We start from the raw sequence: 20,366 nt of genomic DNA on the forward strand, positions 1-20,366 counted from the left end.
AGGCCAAGTCGATCCTGGTGGCCCAATAATAAAGCTGCACATTTAGAAGTCAACAATGGCCAGTGAATCGATACCGGAGCTGTTTGAATCATTCAATTAATATATGGAAGGCATAGGTGATGGAAGTAGGGGGGGGTAGGAGGTACATACGCCCTCTCTAGAGATCCCTGGCTTCTACACTTTCTACACTTCTTCCAGATTTGTGGGTTCCTATGCCAAGGGTGGACAGTATCTCCAACTCTGCCCTTGATTGACAGGAAAAAAATACCCCATGCCATAAAGGATTATATTACCACCAGCCCCTCATTAAAAAAGAAAGTGCAATGGACACCACATCCAAACGTCAGGAAGACGGTGCATTGCACCCCAGAGTTTCCCCTGGATATTGCTTGGGTTCTAATTTTTTCCGCGCATGCCTCATCTGATATTAATGCATCGGTCGGTCAGTCTGTCAGTTCTAGTTTTGTCAGACCCTTTAACTATATGTATTGAATGAAGTGCTGTATAAATTGTTGGCGCTATATAAATAAAAGCGACGTTTTCGTTTTGTAATAGGTGGGGGTCACGTCTAGTATTTTACCCTCGGCCGGGCGAGGGGGAGGCAGACATTGAATCTAAATCCAGGGTGGGGGGGGATTAACCCTCTGATTCTGACCTTGCCCTTGTCTGGAAGAATTTCTTTAAATGCCCACGCCGTGGCAGCTAATTGGGGCATTTGTATTTGCGTTCTCTGATGTATTTGCGTGTAATTGTGTTTAATGGTTTAGTTGTGTAGACTGGGGGGAAAGTTAATGCGTTCACACGCAGTTGTACAGCCTTCAGAGGAATAGATCCTCAAGGCTCGGCATGTTTGGCAATGCATTAACGTCTCAAACAGCCTTCAGCCCCCGTCGCTCGGAGCTGGGAAAGGTAATTGAGAGAGGAGGGGTTTTCAGGGAGATTTGAATGACAGCGATTATATGTGAGCTCTTTTTTTTTCTTCTTCTTCCCTTTATCCACCTTCTTTTCTATAACTGGCTGCCTTCCTCCTTTCTTTTCTTCTGGCCATCAGATCCAGCGCTGTTGAGGAAGGAGCAGCCTCGGGTCTGCACAGCGTGGACGAGGACTCGATCTGGAGTGGAATCCAGAACACATGAACACTTTGGAGAACATCTGAACCGTTCGATAACCTTTAACAGGACTTACCTGGCTCTCCCCATCACTAATGATCGCACAGGTAAGCACTACGCGTTTTACTGTAATCCATAAATAATACACACAGCTAACGTACGTCTCATCTGTAACGGGGTAGAAAAAATTTATTAAAATTATTGCACTTTTTTTATAGGTTTTTTATTTCAGCTCCTTAGACATTAATGCCATAAAATGTTTCAAATGTATCAGATTAAATTGTGTATTTATATATAAAATAATAACCGCAGAGTGAGGCGTAAGAGCTGCAGCTACATGGAAATATAATAGATATGTATTATTATATTATGGATATATATGCCATTAAATTAATTTTCTTGTAATATACTTTACTTTGCTAGGATTATATAACTTTATCTTTACTGTATCCAAGAAGTAGCAATTTTTAAATTCTAAGCTCTTTTTTTGTTTTTGTTTTTGTTTAATGTATAAATGTGCTATTAATGCCAGAAGTGTAATAAGCCATCAGATCCTGTTATATGTCTCGCCACATTTGGCAATATGGGGGCATTCACAGCCAGATGGAAGGTGTTTTGCAGCACTATATACAGTACCCCGATGGACGGTGTAAAATATTATATATATATAATACTCACTAGTTTTCCTTATTTATGGACACTGATTTATATTTTGTATTCTCTAAAAAGGGATAATTCAAGTAACTCTATAGGACTGAACCTTCACCTGAAACCTTAACTCACTATGACTTTATAAGGGATCATGCCTGAGCTGACCCTGTATAATGCATAGTGTAATAAGTGAGCCTCAAAGCCATTTGATAGACTAAACTATTACCGGCGGTTGGTCCATAAGTTGAAACTGCAGCATTTCTGCAAACTCACTGCGATTGGCTAAACGACCCAGAAATGAAGCAGCCAGAAAACACACCTGGCTGCCAGGGTGGCTCAGCATGCTTAATGTAACTAAAAAGGTGGTAGATAAGTGCAGCAGCCTCCCAGAAAACGTGGTAGAAGTCAATACAGTCAGTGAGGTTAAACATGCATGGGGTATAGAAATTTAAGACAAGACCAAGGACCAAGTAACGATTAAGATGGGCTCACTAGATGAGCCCAAATGTTCTAATGGTCACATATAAAGTATCAGGGACTACCTTTAAAGCCCATAGAAGGAGCACAGAAAGGATCTAGACAAATCTCTAAGAAGATATCAGACAGGTGCTAAAATATCATGACATGAATCTAATATTCCAGTAAACTCTGCCCTAAATGTAGCCTTAGGATGTATTACCCCAGTCTTTAGGGCACATTTACATCTTTATGTCACAGTTACACGGTATTATGGACTCATCGTGCACCAGCTCCATAATATCCCCAATGTGTCCCATTTGGATGATTGCAACACGAGACGTAACGACAAAGAAGGATCACGCGTTTACGAACCCGAATTGTTTGCTCCATATCGGTTTCCCGATGGATAAGCGATGTCTGCGTTTAGTCGATACGTGTCTGGGGAGGGTAAGAGATGATCTTCCACCAGGAATTCCTCCCCAAAGGTGTTTTTACCTCGGGCTGCTTATTTAGGAAGAATCCACTCATCGGCTTTGCGGTCGAACGCTTGGAAGCCGCTGCTTTTATCCCTCTGTGTGGCTGAGCTTTTTAGACCCAAATTTTAACCCCTAAAAAAACATCATTCATCCAGGTGTTGATGGACAACTCACACCGTCCTGCGCTAGTTGTCGGCTTTTTTAATGCTTGGAAGACTCTGCTGTTTCTGTAACAAATCTTTGTTTTCATAGAAGTGAATATGTTTCATCATATAACGTGTCTGGGGAAACATTCGAAGAAAAAAGATCCTTAAAGTACATATTCTATTGAAAGTAAATAAACTTTTGGGAGATCTGGAACGTCATTACTTCCTCTGGAAGATAAATCGTGTGAAGGCATAAGAGAATCTATGATGAAGGCTTTTACGGTGCTACGGCAACAACCTATTAGTGTCAGCTTTTCTCTCACGTGATAATTAGGTGATCTAGACAAATATTCCGATTGAGACATAATTTTAAATGACTATAAAATTATTTCTGAAGGTTTGAGCATTCAACAGCACGACGAATGCTGCATTTAGTTACACAGGTCCATCAAGTTTAACCCTTTGAAGCTTCTGTAAACCCCAAAATAACCCATATAAGACTTTTTATTCAATATTGTCCCAAATGGGTTACAAATTCCTTCTTAGAAACATAGAATCTCATGGCAGAGAAGAGCCATTCCTGATATAAAGATTCACGATAGCTTCATGGAGGTACCTGTTCGGTAGATTAGTAGAAATATTAAATTAATACAATTCAACTCCCCCCCCCCAGATATTTCAGAATGATAATAATTAATTTTCATTAACACATACATTGCAGAAAGTAACTTTTGGACTCTCTCGGGTGAATAAATTAAATGTTTTTTTTGCTGGAAAATCAGTGTTTATGTGATCAGAGGGGACCGAATAACCCTTTAAAACTCTGTGTGCACAAATATAGGAACAAAATGTCATATTTGGAAGGTGCTGTAAACCGACCAGCCGGCAGACTGCTGCATGTGAACATCTAATAGCATACAATGGGAGTTAAGTGTCCAAACCACGTATCGGGGCCGATGCTTGAAACGTGAACACAGCTCACGCAGTCACCTGTTATTGTGTTTTCTGTAACCAGAACCCTGTAAGCATCTAAAAAATGCAAAGATGTTGTCTGTTAGGTACCTGTCCACTACACGATATTGTCTATGGACATCAAACAGCGCACAGAATGTTATAAACAGGCCGTCAATGCCGTTCAAAATGATCTCTGCAGGTGTCCAATAATCCATAGAATGTGGCGGGTGATCTACAAATTGTTCTCTGTAGGTACTCAATACCCCATTCCTAGTTGCCGGTAGGTTCTCAGTACCCCAGATTGTTGCCTGTAGGTACTCAGTACCCCACACAATCTGGGGCAGGCTAAGCAATGAATAGCTATATAGTGTGATGGAATCCCCAATATTTATGCTCCAGATATGCTCCAGATTTATGCTCCAGGTTGAATTTTGCAACAGTATCCACCCCATGCATTCATTTTGAATATCTCTTGGACTGTTGTTAGGAATTATAATATATTTTTTACCCATCTCTGGCATGAGACTTTGTTCTTTCTTTATTGAGCCCAGGGATTGATGATCATCAGATTGGACACTTTGAACATGTATGAGAGTTCAGGCCACGGGCTGACATTATGAGATGATTTATTAATGACGCTTTAGTGTTTCTTAGGTTTACTTTTCAGGATTTTCCCCGCATTTCTAGCCTTTCATTTTATTACATGACATGTTTTTAATTCTTGCAGACCAGCTGATTGATCTCCAGTGGAAAGAATGAGGACCAAATGTAATTTACAGACTGGGGTCTTCCTGACATTTTTAGCCGCCTTCCTCCATGGCCAAGTGCAGAGCCAAGGTAACCCCCCCGAAATCTTATCTCACTGTTATTATGGATGTCAATGACAGGTAACCTCTGATATTCTGGCTGCTGTGGGCTACATATCTCATGAAGTCATCGGCAGCGAGATTGTCAGAAGCTGCCTGCCCCGTCTGGTGTGCAGAAGGAATGTCTTCCTTTAAATGTCTTCATTCAACACCTCAGTGATCAGTTTTATTGACCTAAGTGAATTGTCACACTAATGATTTCTTCCCCAGGCTGACATTGCGAGGCCGACGCTTCATTTAGTTTTAAACTTTTTTTTTTTGTTGACTGGTTTTATGCTTTTATAACTCATTTGCAGGTATAGTTGAACTGGACCAATGCGGGGCTGGTATGGATGGCAGTGGGACAAATGCCTCCTGAAGATTTTAGGTCAACGTCTGAGGCATTGTTGTGTATTAAACCTGTAGTCAAAGCTGATACCTTTTATCTGGCCAACGTAGTAAAAGATGTAAAGTTACACAAGGTTTCAGGAGCCGGGAGGTCTCTTCAGAAGGAAGTCAGCAGCAGTGACCTCTGAAGTCCCCAAAAGCTTGGATAACTTTACATTGTTGGACAAAAACAAGATATTAACTTCAACTAAAGACTTTCATATAGCTATATGCCTTTTTCTGAAAGACAGAATGTATCCTCTGGTTGGGTTCTTACTGACTCCTCTATGAACCATCTATGGACTGTCTATGATGTTCTTCTTCATGAAGATTGTGTGTTGATAGGTCCATATAATCCAGGTCCATATAATCCCTAAAGATAATGTGTTGGATGGGTCCATTTAATCCAGTGAGTGTATTGCCTCTCAAAAATATTGCTCTACTTAGCAGGACTTGCCCCGGGGGTGAATGTTGCGAGCTCTCCTGACTCGGGTAATGTTTTGACATTTTAAGTAGGTGGAAAATATGTTGGGTAGGGCATGCATTTCTCGCCTTTGGTTGCTGTTATTTAATCAGACTCCCATACCTCAGTACTAAATCCTTTGTGTAGGAGCAGCCAACGGGTCAGATTTGCTGGACCCCCCATGATCCATAATGGGACAAACTGCATATTGAAGCCCAAATAATGTCACCAACTGATGATTATGGGATTGATTTAAGGAAGGTTCAATAAATAATTCACTTCTGCAGACGTTACTTTTCACAGAGTGTTTCCTTCGGTAAGGAGAACCCACCGGCTACGTGTTTTTTGTGTGCTAACAATATCCTTTACCCCAAGTTAATAAAGATCTATCTATCCGGTATTTGCTGCGAGCTACATACGTGTATCATGTAACTAACGCTGTACCTTTTTTTCATAACGTGGCTGTATCCTATTACGTGTCTAAACTCAGACTGAAGAAGAGTGGGCTTCTTCTTGCATTTTTTTCCGTTTTAGCATAATTCAGACAAACATTCTCTACATTTTTAGATTTTATGATTTGTCAGAAAGCATTTCTGTGGAATCTGATTCTTCGAGGCGAAACATGTACAATCATTGTCTGATTTATTTTTTTCAGCGCTTTCCAATGACATACACTGTTTTCTCCCCCCTTTATTATTAATATTTTTTCCATCCGCAGGTATCTTAATATCATTAACACATCAAAAATATAACCTTTTACAAATGCACATTTTGTGCATGTTCCATTCTTTTATATACAATTAGCATTTATTCAACGATAATCCAATTATTTGTTCCAAAAAGCAGCCAATGCTAATATTTTTGTTCATAAAAACGCATTGAACTTTTTTTTGTCAGTATGTTTCTGCATGTGTTGTTATTAAGATATTTAATAATAATTAAGTTATTTTAAGATATTTCATAAATTGCTTTGCAGGTTCCAAGATTACATATTAGTTTAATTATATACATCATGCAGCACCCTTTCTTTGGATTATTAATTTGTATTAAATGGACAATCATGCATATTTTCTTCTTCAGGGATAACAATTTGTTCCTTAAGGCTAGGTTTCCACTTGGGTTTTTGTCCGGCGTTTTTTTCTTGATGAAAAACGCCAGGAAAACTGCCAAGAAAACTGCCACTGCATTTACCTGCGTTTTGGCGTTTTTTCTGCAGTTTTTTCTGGCGTTTTAGCCTTTCTGTGGAAATTGCTTTTTTTGACCTTAGGCAGTTTTTCCAGCCTTTACAAGTTAGAAGTTTCACCCAGCTAAAAGGGATTAGGATAAATGGCAAGTATCTGCCCTCTCCTGATGTCATTTACTTGGTAGACCCTTTTGTCTCTTTTCTGTGGTTTGTAAGGCATGCTTTATTTCGAATGTCTGTTTTTAGCTAAAAAAACCCAAGTGGAAACCTAGCCTAATGCAGAGGATGGACCCAGTATCTGTGTGTCCTACGAGAAATAGGCTGAAAACAAACAGTTTCACACAAAACAAAGTCCTGGACTGGTTCATATTGAATTTTACACCATTTGGAACAAACATGCCATTACAAACAAACATACGCGACCGGATCCTGCGTGCCAAAAGCAACAGCAAACAATTTGCACCATCATTTGGGGCCAATCTTCCCAGAGGAGCAGACATTCGGAATAAAGCATGCCTTACAAACCACAGAAAAGAGACAAAAGGGTCTACCAAGTAAATGACATCAGGAGAGGGCAGATACTTGCCATTTATCCTAATCCCTTTTAGCTGGGTGAAACTTCTAACTTGTAAAGGCTGGAAAAACTGCCTAAGGTCAAAAAAAGCAATTTCCACAGAAAGGCTAAAACGCCAGAAAAAACTGCAGAAAAAACGCCAAAACGCAGGTAAATGCAGCGGCAGTTTTCTTGGCAGTTTTCCTGGCGTTTTTCATCAAGAAAAAAACGCCGGACAAAAACCCAAGTGGAAACCTAGCCTTAAACAGATATATAGATCTCTTCTTCGGGCAGAAAATATAGTTACCCAGGAACCTACATTGTCTCAAAAGCTAGCAATCTATTATACTTTAGTTAGCCAATAAAGGTATAATATTTTGACCATTTTTCACTTTTTCTTTCCACGACTAACAAAATACAAATCTTTTCCTTCAAACAGATATGGCTTTATAAGCAATGTCCTACTTTAATGAGCTACGTAGCATATCAGTCCTTTATTAACCCCTTAATGACAAAGCCCGTACATGTACGGGCTCAAAATGCATTGTTTTCAATGGGTTTAGGGACCGCCCATTGTCCTTAAGGGGTTAATAGACTTTTGAATACTATCTTTCCATAGCAATAATGATTTAATAGTAAATACTCTGTCTATATGGTATGCGTCGTTTATCGCTCCAGTATAGGAGGTGGTTTTCCTGGCAAATGAACGGTGCTTCAGGGCTTATCACCTATAACGAGATGATTTGATTTTATTTGGGGCTGTTTAGGGTTGGGTTGAGTTAAATGCCAGAAAATGTATACCCTGGGGTCATAGGAATTTGTACACCTAAGTTGAAAGCATTGACTCTTCAAAAAACTTTAATGTACCAAATTTCATCTTAATGGGCTTTTTACTATTTAAACTATAAAACATATATTTATTTTAGATGACTCCAGCTGAAAGACTTAAAAGGCCATGCTGAGGGATTCAAACCGGGCAGGTTTCCACATGCTGAAGTTGCTTTTTTGTAGGCTGAACCAAGAACTAAAAAAAATAACTTATCGCCTTAATGAGTTGTAACAATATCATTAAACATTTAAAATATTGTTGGGTGAGGCCTTTTCAGTTTGAGAAGTCAGAAATAAAAATAACTTTTTGTATGTGGATTAGAACTCCCATGAAGCAAATGGGACACTTTAATGGACCTCATATGACTTTTCAACTGGAGTACCCAAGGTTGCCCAAACTAAAGTAGATAAGTTTCTACGTGAGTGGATTTTGTAAGGATAATTCGCACGACTGAGATCATCTCCAGCTCCCACATTCACTAACATAATTTGGACTTCACACTTGATAGACATTTGACTGCTTTTGTGAAGATGATTACCCATCATTTGTTGGCAAGCCCCCTCCAAAACTTTTAAGGGAAGTTTAGAAAATAGTTGAGCTCCGAAGGTCCTCTATTAACCTTAGAACAGCAAGCCAGTGCCCTTCTTCTTCACATGGCAGAGAGCAGATTGGGTACCAACCAATGGACGATGCCTAGAACCCTCTGCTTCTCCCTCGCCCTGGGTGTAAGTGGGCTTATAGAAGCAGAAAGAGGGCTGGTGTATGTGTATTGCCCACACCAATGGCTCTTACTTACCTCCCCACCTTTAAGCTTACAAAGGCCTTTTTGGGCCAAATCATTTGGGAACTCAGAGGATGAAAACTATACAAGGAAATAATACCTTAGGTGATCCCCTTCCATCATTTTGCAAAAAAGAAGGAGTCTGGGGGCTATATTTCTGGACAATCTCCACTCTACTGAAATAATGAAGTAAATAAATAAACAAACTAGATGGAGCGCGGTTCCTATCTGCAGTCGTATTTTAAGGAGTGGGATATGATGTCATAGCCATCACCCTTCTACATCAAAACTAGTGGGACGCTTAGTAAGAGAGATCTCCCTACCTGCTCGGACCAACAGCCAAAATAGTTATAGTATTACTAAATTTCTAATTGTTACATCATGTTAACCAATCGTTATTCAGTACCCATCATGACCAGCTCCAGTAATAATAGCTATTATAAAATTATTTCATATATTTTTACTATTACAGTAAAATCTGACCTACTGATTTATCCTAAAACATACAGGTATATAGTGATTTTTTTTTTGCTAAAACAATAAATATAGGCATAAAATACTTATGGTCACAGAAATAAAGAGCAATAATTATAAACCATTATGTAAATTATAATGATATCATTTATGCCAAATTCCAAATTGCCTCAGAGGTGTTTTTAATTGCCATGTAATTAAAGGGGGGAATCCCACATTTGTGTTAACATCAGAGTGTAGTAAAAAAGACTTTCCGAACCCGGCTTGACCCACCGCCTTGTTGGCGTAATTCCAAAATGCAGCAAATGCGGTCTGTTTAGTTATGAAAAGCTAGAGGGAATGCGTAGGTGGATAAAAAATAAAGCAAGCAGTTAAGCACATATATACTAATCATACAACGTTTAATAATGACCTAGCTGTAATTATACTCATTTCTCTAAAGAAAGTCACTTTTCTGTACTTGGAATTGTAAGGACATAGTGTGCAACATGGATAAATTAAGGTTATGCATTTGGAAAGGGATGTACTTTGTGGTTATATTTTGTGGTTATATTATATAATCATATATTATGATTTTTGACCCTGATACCTGATTCAGCCTTGTTTGTGTTTTTCAAAAGGCCAAGTATACTTATATTTTCTAAATTTTGAATTTTTTTGTTAATTTAATAGCAGTTGAGCCCCATTCATGTTTTCATGCTTATACCGAATAGTTTTCTAGCGGGTAATACAAAGGCCATCTGGACACTTGCTGTTCAAGCTGGAACCTGCCTGAAAAATACCATTATTTTGTCTTAAAACGCTAATAAGAGTGTAGAGTGCTGGCAGAATCACATCATGGGCAAAACTGTTTATTGCAGCAATGCATGCTAATCTCAACTTCTTAAAACAGTATCCAGCGGAACCAAAGAAACCATTTAGAATAATTCTTAACATTTGTGTTTTACGGTAGAGGTTGGACTTTCCTTTTTTCTGTTTTTCGTTTTGCTTACTTTAACGCTTATGTTTTATTATTTTTGCTGCAAGAAATTAGCATTTGTTTCACAGACATTAAGTGCCCAGAGACTTAAAGACACTGTACAGGTTGGTGAAAGCACTGATTCATTTAACATTTTTTTCTTTAATTTACAGTAGATATATGTCTTAGTTGTGTGTGTGCCTGTTTTATGTGCCAAAGCGTTGGTTTTCACATAACTAGGTAAAATTATAATGCATTTAAAAAAAGTTTATCACAAAGTTAAAAAGTCACGCCAAAAAAAAAAAAAGAAAATCTAATTATTTTTTAATAATGCATACTAGGTACTGGTACTAGTATTGCACGTTTTACATGTTCATCAATTATGACCTGTGAAGGCTTAAAAAATATATACGGAACACATTTTTATGTCATGTAGGAGATAAACTAGTTATGGTAAACCATTGGCACATAATTTAAAGTCTGTGAAGATACTTCTATTCAGCGTGTTCCGTGAATGCGTCTTTCTTTGTTCAAACAGGTTAATGTTTTTTCAGGTGTGATGGGTTATTGTTATCTCTGTTGGTGATGGTTTTTTTTTTTGCACGAATGTTATATATATTTTATGTTATTAAATATTATTATTAATAAATATATTATATTGTTAAATATTTTGGGAGCCAATGAATATTCACTATAAATATCTGAATTTTTTTTTTTTTTAATTTCTCATAAATGTCTGTATTTTTTCCACTGAACCCAAGGGGGGGGGGTCACATATTTCTGTGCTACCTTTCCAATGGAAGCTATGTAGATGTGTTAGCAAGCTATGCAGATACTGTGCCACAGGCTTATTACGATCTGATTGATTACTTTCCCGAGCGATGGCTATCAGCTAATGAGTAAATGAAATATTCTAGGCTTTGGCTATTCCACATCTGACTACGAGCCCTACTAGCATTGCTCAAAGTGATAACAAACATATAATTCCTGTTATAACGCGTAGAAGACAACATTCCACGCTGCTTCTAGGTTGTCCCATATCAGGATTAGCCATTAATCTATGTCACCCCTAAGAGTCCCATCAGCTATCTTCAAATACATTACATTATTACTTGTCCTAATATCAAGCATTTGAAAAAACAAAGGATAATTTAAAAATATCCTATCGCGAAAAAAAAGGTTTGAGTTAGATCGAGGACAGGGATAAGCTCTTAAAAAACCCTCTGTAATTCATGTCCTCAGTGTTGCCTGCTAACGTTCTAATTTCTAACATGATCTGTCCTGTCTTTTTATCCGTTTAAGAGCATCCGTAATTGGTATGTCATGCGGGAACATAACCAGTTTCAGTTTTCAGTAAAATGTCGTGGGTGGCATTTAAAATAACCGATTCAAGGGGCACCGTATGTTTTATTAACATTTTTGTGAAGTCGCCTTCTATAAACCGTGCGCCCTCCATTTCGACCTTGGTTTCATGGACCTCTTTTGATCTCTCTGCCTTCGCAGTAACCCCACCGACAAGACTGAGATATAACCCGCTATCTCAAAACATTGTACAGATCTCATGGAAAGCATCAAAAGATAGAATTAAAGGATACAGACTTTTGGTGACACCAAAATCAGGCAAGTACTATTCTGGAAATTATATTGTTTCATTGTGTTGGCTAGTGACGACGAGGCGGCCTTGGCCCTTGAAGATGTTAGTGGAGCCAACAAACTGGATTTACATGGTTACCCATTTTGTTTTTATGCTCCAGTATCAGACAACTATATCCAGCCTTATAGCCAGTAACCATACACTACAGCACCCAATATGTCACTGGACTATGTGGCGCTGTTGGCCAGAAGCTGTTTCTAGAAGCTGTAGAACAATATAAAGACGGTAGAACCACCAATGGGTCAAATTCTTCTCCTTGACCTTTACGTTTTCCAACATAGAGCCCTGCATTTTATTGAATGGGCATCAATCATCTCCGTTATCCCTCATAGACGATCTGCTACAAAATATATAGATGAGACATTATTTTGAGCTTAAAAAATATGATTTCTAGGTATGTATATCATGTATATCGTGGTGAGCTATTATGTTCTCTTATATATATTTAATAATTAAAGATAGTCAACAATAAACCACTTTGTGGGAACTCAAGACCATGTCACAATAAAATACTTCAAGCGATTAAAGTAGCAACTCCTATTAAAGGGATGGGGAATTCCAAAACTATATTTTTAGAATGAGAAGTCTAACATTTCTCCAATAAAATCCCTCATAGCTTCTCAGAAGAATTCCAGTGCCAAAGGGCATATTACTTATGCATCATTTCGAGTGGAAACGCAGACAGAATCGAGGGAGGAAAAATGCCTTTCTGCCTGCGATATTGAATGAGATTGCGTAATGTCCGTCAGACGGAGACGAGGACATTCAGAACTAAAATGCTGTTCTTTCATAGATTCTGTGAGAGACGAATGGAGAGTGGGCATTACACAAGTAGAACGTCAATGAAAGTATTCAGATTGTATCGTTCACGTTCTCTCCAGTATAATGAAAGTGTCTGGTCGAACTGCAGAATCATGGTTCATTTAAATGAAGTGTAACACATTAGCTGCCACGTCACATTTTAAACCGATGTCTCACCCTAAGACAATGTGATGAGATCAGATGCGATTCTGGATAGAGGCCAGAAAGTCGGCTACAGCTTCCTACTGGGCTGACAGTAGGGTGCCAAGGCGATCTTCTCTGTGGATATGTTTGGGAATAAAATAACATTTCCATGAAGTCAGACCTAGAAAATACAATGTTGTGATTCATGGTTACAAGTAATAGATGATTGTATGTGCCACATACCTTGCTGGCAGGTCCCGTGTCACAGGTGTCCTCCCTGCTCCTCCATATGTATTGTGAGCAGAACTCTCCTTACCTCTTGTTTCTGTAATTCGAATTTTTATGTTATTTACTACTTGTTATGTCATGTTTAGTCATTGCACCATTGTACAGCGCTGCAGAATATGATGGTGCTATATAAATCAATAAATAATAGTATTATGTATGAACTTAATGCAGGGGGAACAATGAGGATACCAGCAGATGCCTCAGCAGTTCTCATACCTAGTTAGGGTATAAAGCCAATATCCTTCCGCAGGTGCCCTGTTCTTCAGTATTAAACCTATGCGTGGCTTCCAACTTTGACCCTGCATCATGCTTTCAACACGTCCTGGCCCAATGCCCAGCTTGTGGTTTCCAGGGGTTGGCACCAACATTGCTCATGGTGGACATTTACCGGGTCTGTGGTGGACAATTTAATGATGCTGTATGGACCTTCACAAACCTTGCCATGGACAGTGGCTTCGTTGTATGGACGCTTTGCCTATCCCTGGTGGTTGACCTCCTAAACGTTCCCTTGACTCTGATGTTTTTATGTGAAAGGTGACAGTTCTCATGGCAGATCCTCTCATTCTGTAATTGATCCAATATGAATTATTAACTAAAGTACTGGAAATATGATCAGACCAAGCATGGCATTGCCGCTCTTTAATAATCCTTTTGTAGAGGGGTTTCTTAATTTTAGGAGGAGAATATCTGATTGTGACCTTTCTTGGTAAACTTAATATGATTCTTATTGCGGAAATTACGGTATTAATAATGTCCGTGTAATTATGGCAGGATGATGAGCGATGCCTGATCGAATGTCTTCTCGTTTCAGGTGGGAAACCCAATGAACTAAATCTTCAAAACACTGCCGTTAAAGCAGTCATTCAGGGACTTGATCCCAACCTGAGTTATATCGTACAGATCATTGCATTTAATGAAGACGATGAAAGCAAGCCAGTTCGAGGAGAGTTTAGAAGTAAGTAGAGTTGGGAATGTGCGCAAAAAAAATAGATATGGATCCATGACATCGATAAAGAATATGGTTTTTTTTGGGAATAAGTGATAACTTATTTCTTTTTTTACAGTAACAGACTTAATGAAAAAAAGAAAGACAACCGACTCAAGCAGAAATCGCAAGGGAAAAAAAAAAGAGAACACGATTCCTGAAGAAGGTACGGCTGTGTCGCGCGATAATGCCGGCCAACAAGCCATTAGCAGCAATGATAGGTTTTATCTCACTTTCAATGGTTTTTGATGCAAAGGGATTGACTGATACAGTAGATGGAAAACTCTATTATCCCGTCAAGTATAATCAACAACAAAGGATCTATCCGGCTTGGCCATGTTTCACTGAGAAAAAAATGTACAGTCAAAATTTTAGTAAAGTAAGTCAAAAGGTGTTTTTTTCTGGTGGTGGAGAATCGTCCTTTTTCCTTTCCGTTACATTTATTTCATTTTTTCTTTCTGTTTTTATGCATTGAAACCGTTTCTTTTTTTTATTATTTCAAATATTTATTTATAAATTTTTTTTTTCATAAAATAGAGACAAATAAGGGATACAGAAAGGAAGAGGGGGAAAAAGGGACGTAGCACATTGTATACAGGCAGATATACGCAATTCAATAAATATTCAGTAAATATGTATATATTTTTCTTCATTTTGACCGTGAAAAAAAAAGAGTTATTTACTTTTAGGAAACTGTTTCAAATGTCATATTATTAATAACCAAGTCCACTGTAAATATAAAGCTATAATATCAGAATATATTTACATTTTTTTGCTGATTAGAAGTACAGACCAAGAGAGCTTTCGCTATAGAGCGGAAGCAACCTTAAAATCAGTGAGAAGCTGGAATTTTGCAAACGTGTTAGTGGTGATTTTTATTAGAGATACTCCGTTTTCAGCACCAATACAAGGCTAGACTTTACAGTGAGTTTAAGCTAATTTTTTTTGCCAGAATGCTTTTTTTTTCTCCTTGGACCAAACAGGTGGTTGAACTCCCGGAATAGGAGACCCAGGGCACATCTGGGTATTTGCTTAGCATGCAGAAAAGCATCAAAATGGTCCAGCGCCAAGTGTTAAGCCTCCGGTGCACCGGCTCATCCCGAGCATTCCAACAATGTTCTTAAAGGGCATTTTCTGTATAAGTATCCAAGGATCACAGGCAAGAATTTAACAAGTGATATTATATAAATACACTCCGCTAAAGGTTACGGGGGAAAGGAAATACAAAAAAGGATACGTGAGAAAGATTGTTAGGGGATAAATCACAGGAATTTACTCAACAAAGGAGTGTTTCTAGAATGAAGGTCACCATGAAACATTTGGAATTCTTATCTCTCCAACTACTTTGGTCCGTCATATTGGGAATATTTCCTAACTGGTGATGATACTGATGTCGTTTTACACAGAATTTGCCCCAGAGGATCTTGGTGGACCATTTATCCTAATTCACTTCTCCTTGGTTGTGCCTCTCCTTGCTCGCTTCTACCCCTCTCCAAAATCAACCAGGTCCGTCAACTCTTGTGTTGCTCCATGACGTCGGACAAAGAAAGCTCTGTTTGTGTCCCAAGTGTCCTTTTTCCCCATTTCCTCCACTGATGTCACTCATTTTAGGAAGATCAGAATTATTGGTGGGTCTAAGGGATCACAGTATTCAAAAAGAGGGTCCTACAGAGGTGTTGTCCCCCTAAACAAGGACTCTCGGACGCGGGGAGTATGTTGGTATGCTAAGAGCTTTTGTAGATCTACTTAACCAACCCTTTCCAATACAAAAAAAATGCAGAAAATACTGAACCATCGAAAGCGTTCATTTGAGGTCAAATTCCCTTATACTGCGTGGTGTACTTTGGCAGATCCCTACAAGCAGAAATAATATTATTCATTTTATGTGTCATGTAGACTCAATATCAAAAGAGTAAAAATAATAAACCAGTATAGCGTTTCCCAAGCCCACGGAAGTAGGACGGGGTAATCTCACTCATACAGGAACAATATATTGTAAAAATAAACATAGGGGACTTTAAAACTAACGTGAGAACGAAAATGGCACCAATCCTGATTTCCAAAAAGCAGGGAAAAAGCTTTGTATTACAAATATTGGCTACTGGATGAACGTGTATGGTACATAGTCGCGGGCACAGATTAAACAAATACATACCAAACTTTGCAAAGTTAGCAGGAACTTTTATTAAAGTAGATCTGTCACATGTTACATTTTGCAGTTCCACATACCCAAAAAAACTATGCAGGTTAAAATAAAAATACATTTCGTGCATTTTAAAAACAGCTCAAAATGGGTGGCTGATTGCATCTAAAAACCACTTAAAAACAACCTAGCGTTTTTAAACCCTAATTGACTTAATAGCCTTCCATCACAATACACATAGACATATTTACCTCCGGAGCTGCCCTAAGCCTAACTGCCCTTTCTAATGGGGGCATCAGGATATGACATCATATCTCGACACTCCACGTTTAAAGGGATGGAAACCTCCGTGATGCTAATGGGCCGGTTGGGGAGATTATTGATGTCCCTTTTAACCGGTGTAACAGGGAACCTTATTGCCCAGTAGGCGTTGGACAGGGCTGTTAGAATCTCTTACTGATGAGATTTAACAAGAACAGATGTATGGCTCAAAATATTCAAAATGACTAATTGCATCTAAAAAAAACTTAAAAACAACCTAGCATTGTTATCCCCTTATTGACTTTCCCAACCTTGTACTCAAAGCTGTGTATAAAGTACCAGGCCTTTGTGAATGTAACACTGGGTAACAATTCCAAAAGTGACCTTCCTTGGGTCTTTATCTGAATGTCTCTGTCGAGAGTTTTTACAGTACATTGAAACTTCAAAAGTGTGAATTCGGGGCAGAATCGCTGGTATACAGGAGCGTATTGGCATAAATGCATTTTTATTTTTTTTGTTTTTACAGTGAAATTAGCAAAAATAATAATTCAACGAGAGTATGGTGAATGTTTAACTGATCCTTAAAAACTAGCAGTCTGGAAGAGGCGGTACTCTGTTAACCCCTTATTGACAAAGCCTGTACATGTACGGGCTCAAAATGCATTGTTTTGAATGGGTTTAAGGACCGCCCACTGTCCTTAAGGGGTTAAGGTGCTGTGAATAAATAATAATCAATTCAATATATTGATATTTAGAAAAGTGTGACCATGTAGGAATATTACATGCAATTTGTATTTTATTATACAGTACCATAGAGTATTTAAATGTCTATTTATTGCAGTATCTCACTCTTCTTATTTCCATTTTAGGGAAAACTGACATTTTGATTAAATTCAACTACGGAAGCCTGCAAAGATCAATTAATTTTTATCAGTGCTTATGTTTACCGCTCAGAAGACCTTCATGATCTATTAAATACTCTCTGGAAGTGTTCCAGTTTTGTTGTTCGTTTTTTTTTTTGTTGTTGTTTTTTTTTATGTTTGTACAAGCTTATATTTCTTTTTATTCTAATTGTAATAATGAAATATATTTGCTGAAATGCAAAGAATAAAAAAGGAAGTTGTCTTTCAACAGTAAGGACAGGTTATGGTTAATGGTAACTTGGTAGAAAAAAATCTGAAATATATATTTATATGTATGTGTCAAGTGTGATATTTTCCAGATCGTCATTATTGACTTCATTCTTTAATATTTTCATCCCCATAACGATGTCAGTGGTCATATCAAATACTAAATTGTGTCTGTATGACTTTAAATTATTTATTGCATTTGTATTTTATTTTCTTTCTGCCTAAATCTGTTCTAATTCTGCACAAAAGCACATTTTATACTGAAGTGTATAAATTAAGTAAGCAATTATGGTGGTATTTAAGAAATATTTATGGTTGCTGGCACATCATCATCGGTCCTTGTACGGAGAAATAGATAAGACAATCCACTAAGCCTTATTACTGCATTAATAAGCATTTTTTTAAATATTTTGTCATATATTTAATCATATTTTTTTCTACAGCTACATGGAACAGCAAAAACAAAATCAAATAATAATTCTAAAGTAAATGTTATAATCCGCATTGTTGGTTCCTGAGACATTCCATCTGCACAACAGATATCATTGAGACAATTATAATTATTATGACTTTTTTTTCCATTTGTTGCTGTTCTAGAACTTGCTTTAACCCTTTATGTGCAGGAAGAATGCAAAAGTGCATTGTTCATTGTTCCGGCACCTATAGTGGAAACCGCTGCAATATTCTCTTATTTTCACTTTTAGAAAATTATTTTTCCTGTAAAACGCCAGCAGTCGCCGACATTGTGATTCTAGTAGATGGCTCGTGGAGTATTGGTAGACTCAACTTCAGGCTTGTTCGGCTTTTCTTGGAGAATCTGGTTGCTGCGTTCGATGTTGCCACCGATAAAACAAGAATAGGTAACCTCACGTGTATTTGTTGTTATCTAACAAAGTGGGATTTTCAGTTTTTTTTGCTAAACTGTTTAAAATTGTGTTTATATATATATGTGTATCCCACTATTGTTTATAAAACATTTTACAGCTACATATACTACATATATTTATATAGTGGCGCTGGCAGATTTAAAATGCAGTGTCTACATTGATAACACAGTAATAACTAAATAAATAAATATTACAAGGAAATTCAGATCTTCAGGACCATTATTAACTAAGTGTGACGATCACCCCCTATTTCTCCACCTTGTAGGCGTGGATTGGACATAAATTAAACTTGCTGGTACAAGCCCCAACTAAACCACCCTTGACTCCATCACATGTCTGGTGGATAGGGGGTTAAACATAATAAAAATATCCTTATATATCCTTAATATATTTTTTGGAGGATAGGCTTCATTTTTTTAAATGATTTTGCGCGATTCAGGCAAGTGCACACAAGTTTCCATTTAACTTGCATGCCCTCATCCGAAACTCTCAAATTGTAAAGTGGCCACTCGTATGGTAGTGAGCTGTTTTGTTTTTTCTGCTCAGTGAAAAAAAATAGCTGTACTTGATTAAATCTGCACTTTAGAGTATTATACCTTTTTTTTCTGGACTTAAAAGTCACTGTACATTTCTGAGAATTTTCTTTTCACTTACAGATATGCATATCCGATAATTCTGACATATTCTGAGTGATAATTATATCTACATACATTTATATATATATATATATATATATATATATATATATATATATATATATATAGAAAATATGTGTTATGTATATAGATATAATGAATACTTTGTATTATACTGTGTTCTCTTATTAGGTCTGGCACAATACAGCGGAGACCCTAGAATTGAGTGGAACCTGAATACTTATAACACAAAGGAGGCTGTCATAGATGCTGTCAGAAACCTGCCATACAAAGGAGGAAACACATTAACAGGTGATCTCTTAGAATATTTAAGCATATTAGAGGCTATGTATGAAGAACCATTCTGGTGCATAAAGGTAAAGGCGCCACAACAATGGCACAACAACAATGGCACAACAACAATGGCACAATGTTTCTACTGATCCCTTCACTTTTGATATTTTGCCCCTGAATATATACATAACCCTAGCATTTTAAGTCATTGTTTTACAAAGTGAATCTCAATAGTTTCTAGTTATTATTGCTCAGAACGGATCGTGGTTTCTTTCATACCTGCAGGTAAAACAGTACAGCGTTTAGCCGACTGGTCCTGCGCAATGAAGCACATATAGGGCTAAGTTTTAAATATTCTTAAAGGGTCCTTTCCTTTTACCAGAGTATTTAAAAACAGCATAGCAAAATAGCTGACTGTCAATAAATTCAGATTTCCTTGTAAGAATTATTTTTTTCATTACATTATATAAAGAATTATGGGACAACAGAACATTTAGGATACACAACGTAGGATGCTCAGGGTTCATTGTGAGCTTCTCATTATAACGTTTTATTATCAAGGTTCTCCTTCTTGTATTAAGCCTTCCGATCTTAATATCTGCCCAGGAGTTAATGAGGAGTGGCTGAAACACCTATACTTATTAATGAAAGTCTTAGCGATATCGATAAAAAACTTCATTGTTCTCTTCTGTGTCATTCAGCGGTGAACTGACATCATCTAGTGCGGCTTAATATAAAGAAAATGTACTTTGTGTAATATTAGTGATAGAGATGTTTTCTCTCCTTCTATTTTCCTTTTAGTGATGTTACGTAGTAAGCCACAAGAATGGCCCTAGGTTCCAGGTTTACTATCTAATAATCCAAGAACATGGATAG

General features: G+C 37.6%; 1 protein-coding gene across 1 annotated transcript in view; it reads left to right on the top strand.

Moving 5' to 3' along the window:
* The first annotated feature begins 893 nt into the window (after positions 1–893).
* COL14A1 (collagen type XIV alpha 1 chain) overlaps positions 894–20,366 on the top strand; it is a 58,487-nt gene continuing 39,014 nt past the window's right edge. Inside the window, exons 1-8 of the mRNA XM_053466219.1 lie at positions 894–909; positions 1,052–1,216; positions 4,523–4,632; positions 11,772–11,888; positions 13,967–14,110; positions 14,220–14,306; positions 18,379–18,534; positions 19,389–19,508. Of these exons, the coding sequence (XP_053322194.1) occupies positions 4,551–4,632; positions 11,772–11,888; positions 13,967–14,110; positions 14,220–14,306; positions 18,379–18,534; positions 19,389–19,508 (706 nt within the window). The 5' untranslated portion in view covers positions 894–909; positions 1,052–1,216; positions 4,523–4,550. The remainder of the gene's footprint in view (positions 910–1,051; positions 1,217–4,522; positions 4,633–11,771; positions 11,889–13,966; positions 14,111–14,219; positions 14,307–18,378; positions 18,535–19,388; positions 19,509–20,366) is intronic.

This window comes from Spea bombifrons, chromosome 5 (genome assembly GCF_027358695.1).
Source record: "Spea bombifrons isolate aSpeBom1 chromosome 5, aSpeBom1.2.pri, whole genome shotgun sequence".
Lineage (NCBI taxonomy): Eukaryota > Metazoa > Chordata > Amphibia > Anura > Pelobatidae > Spea > Spea bombifrons.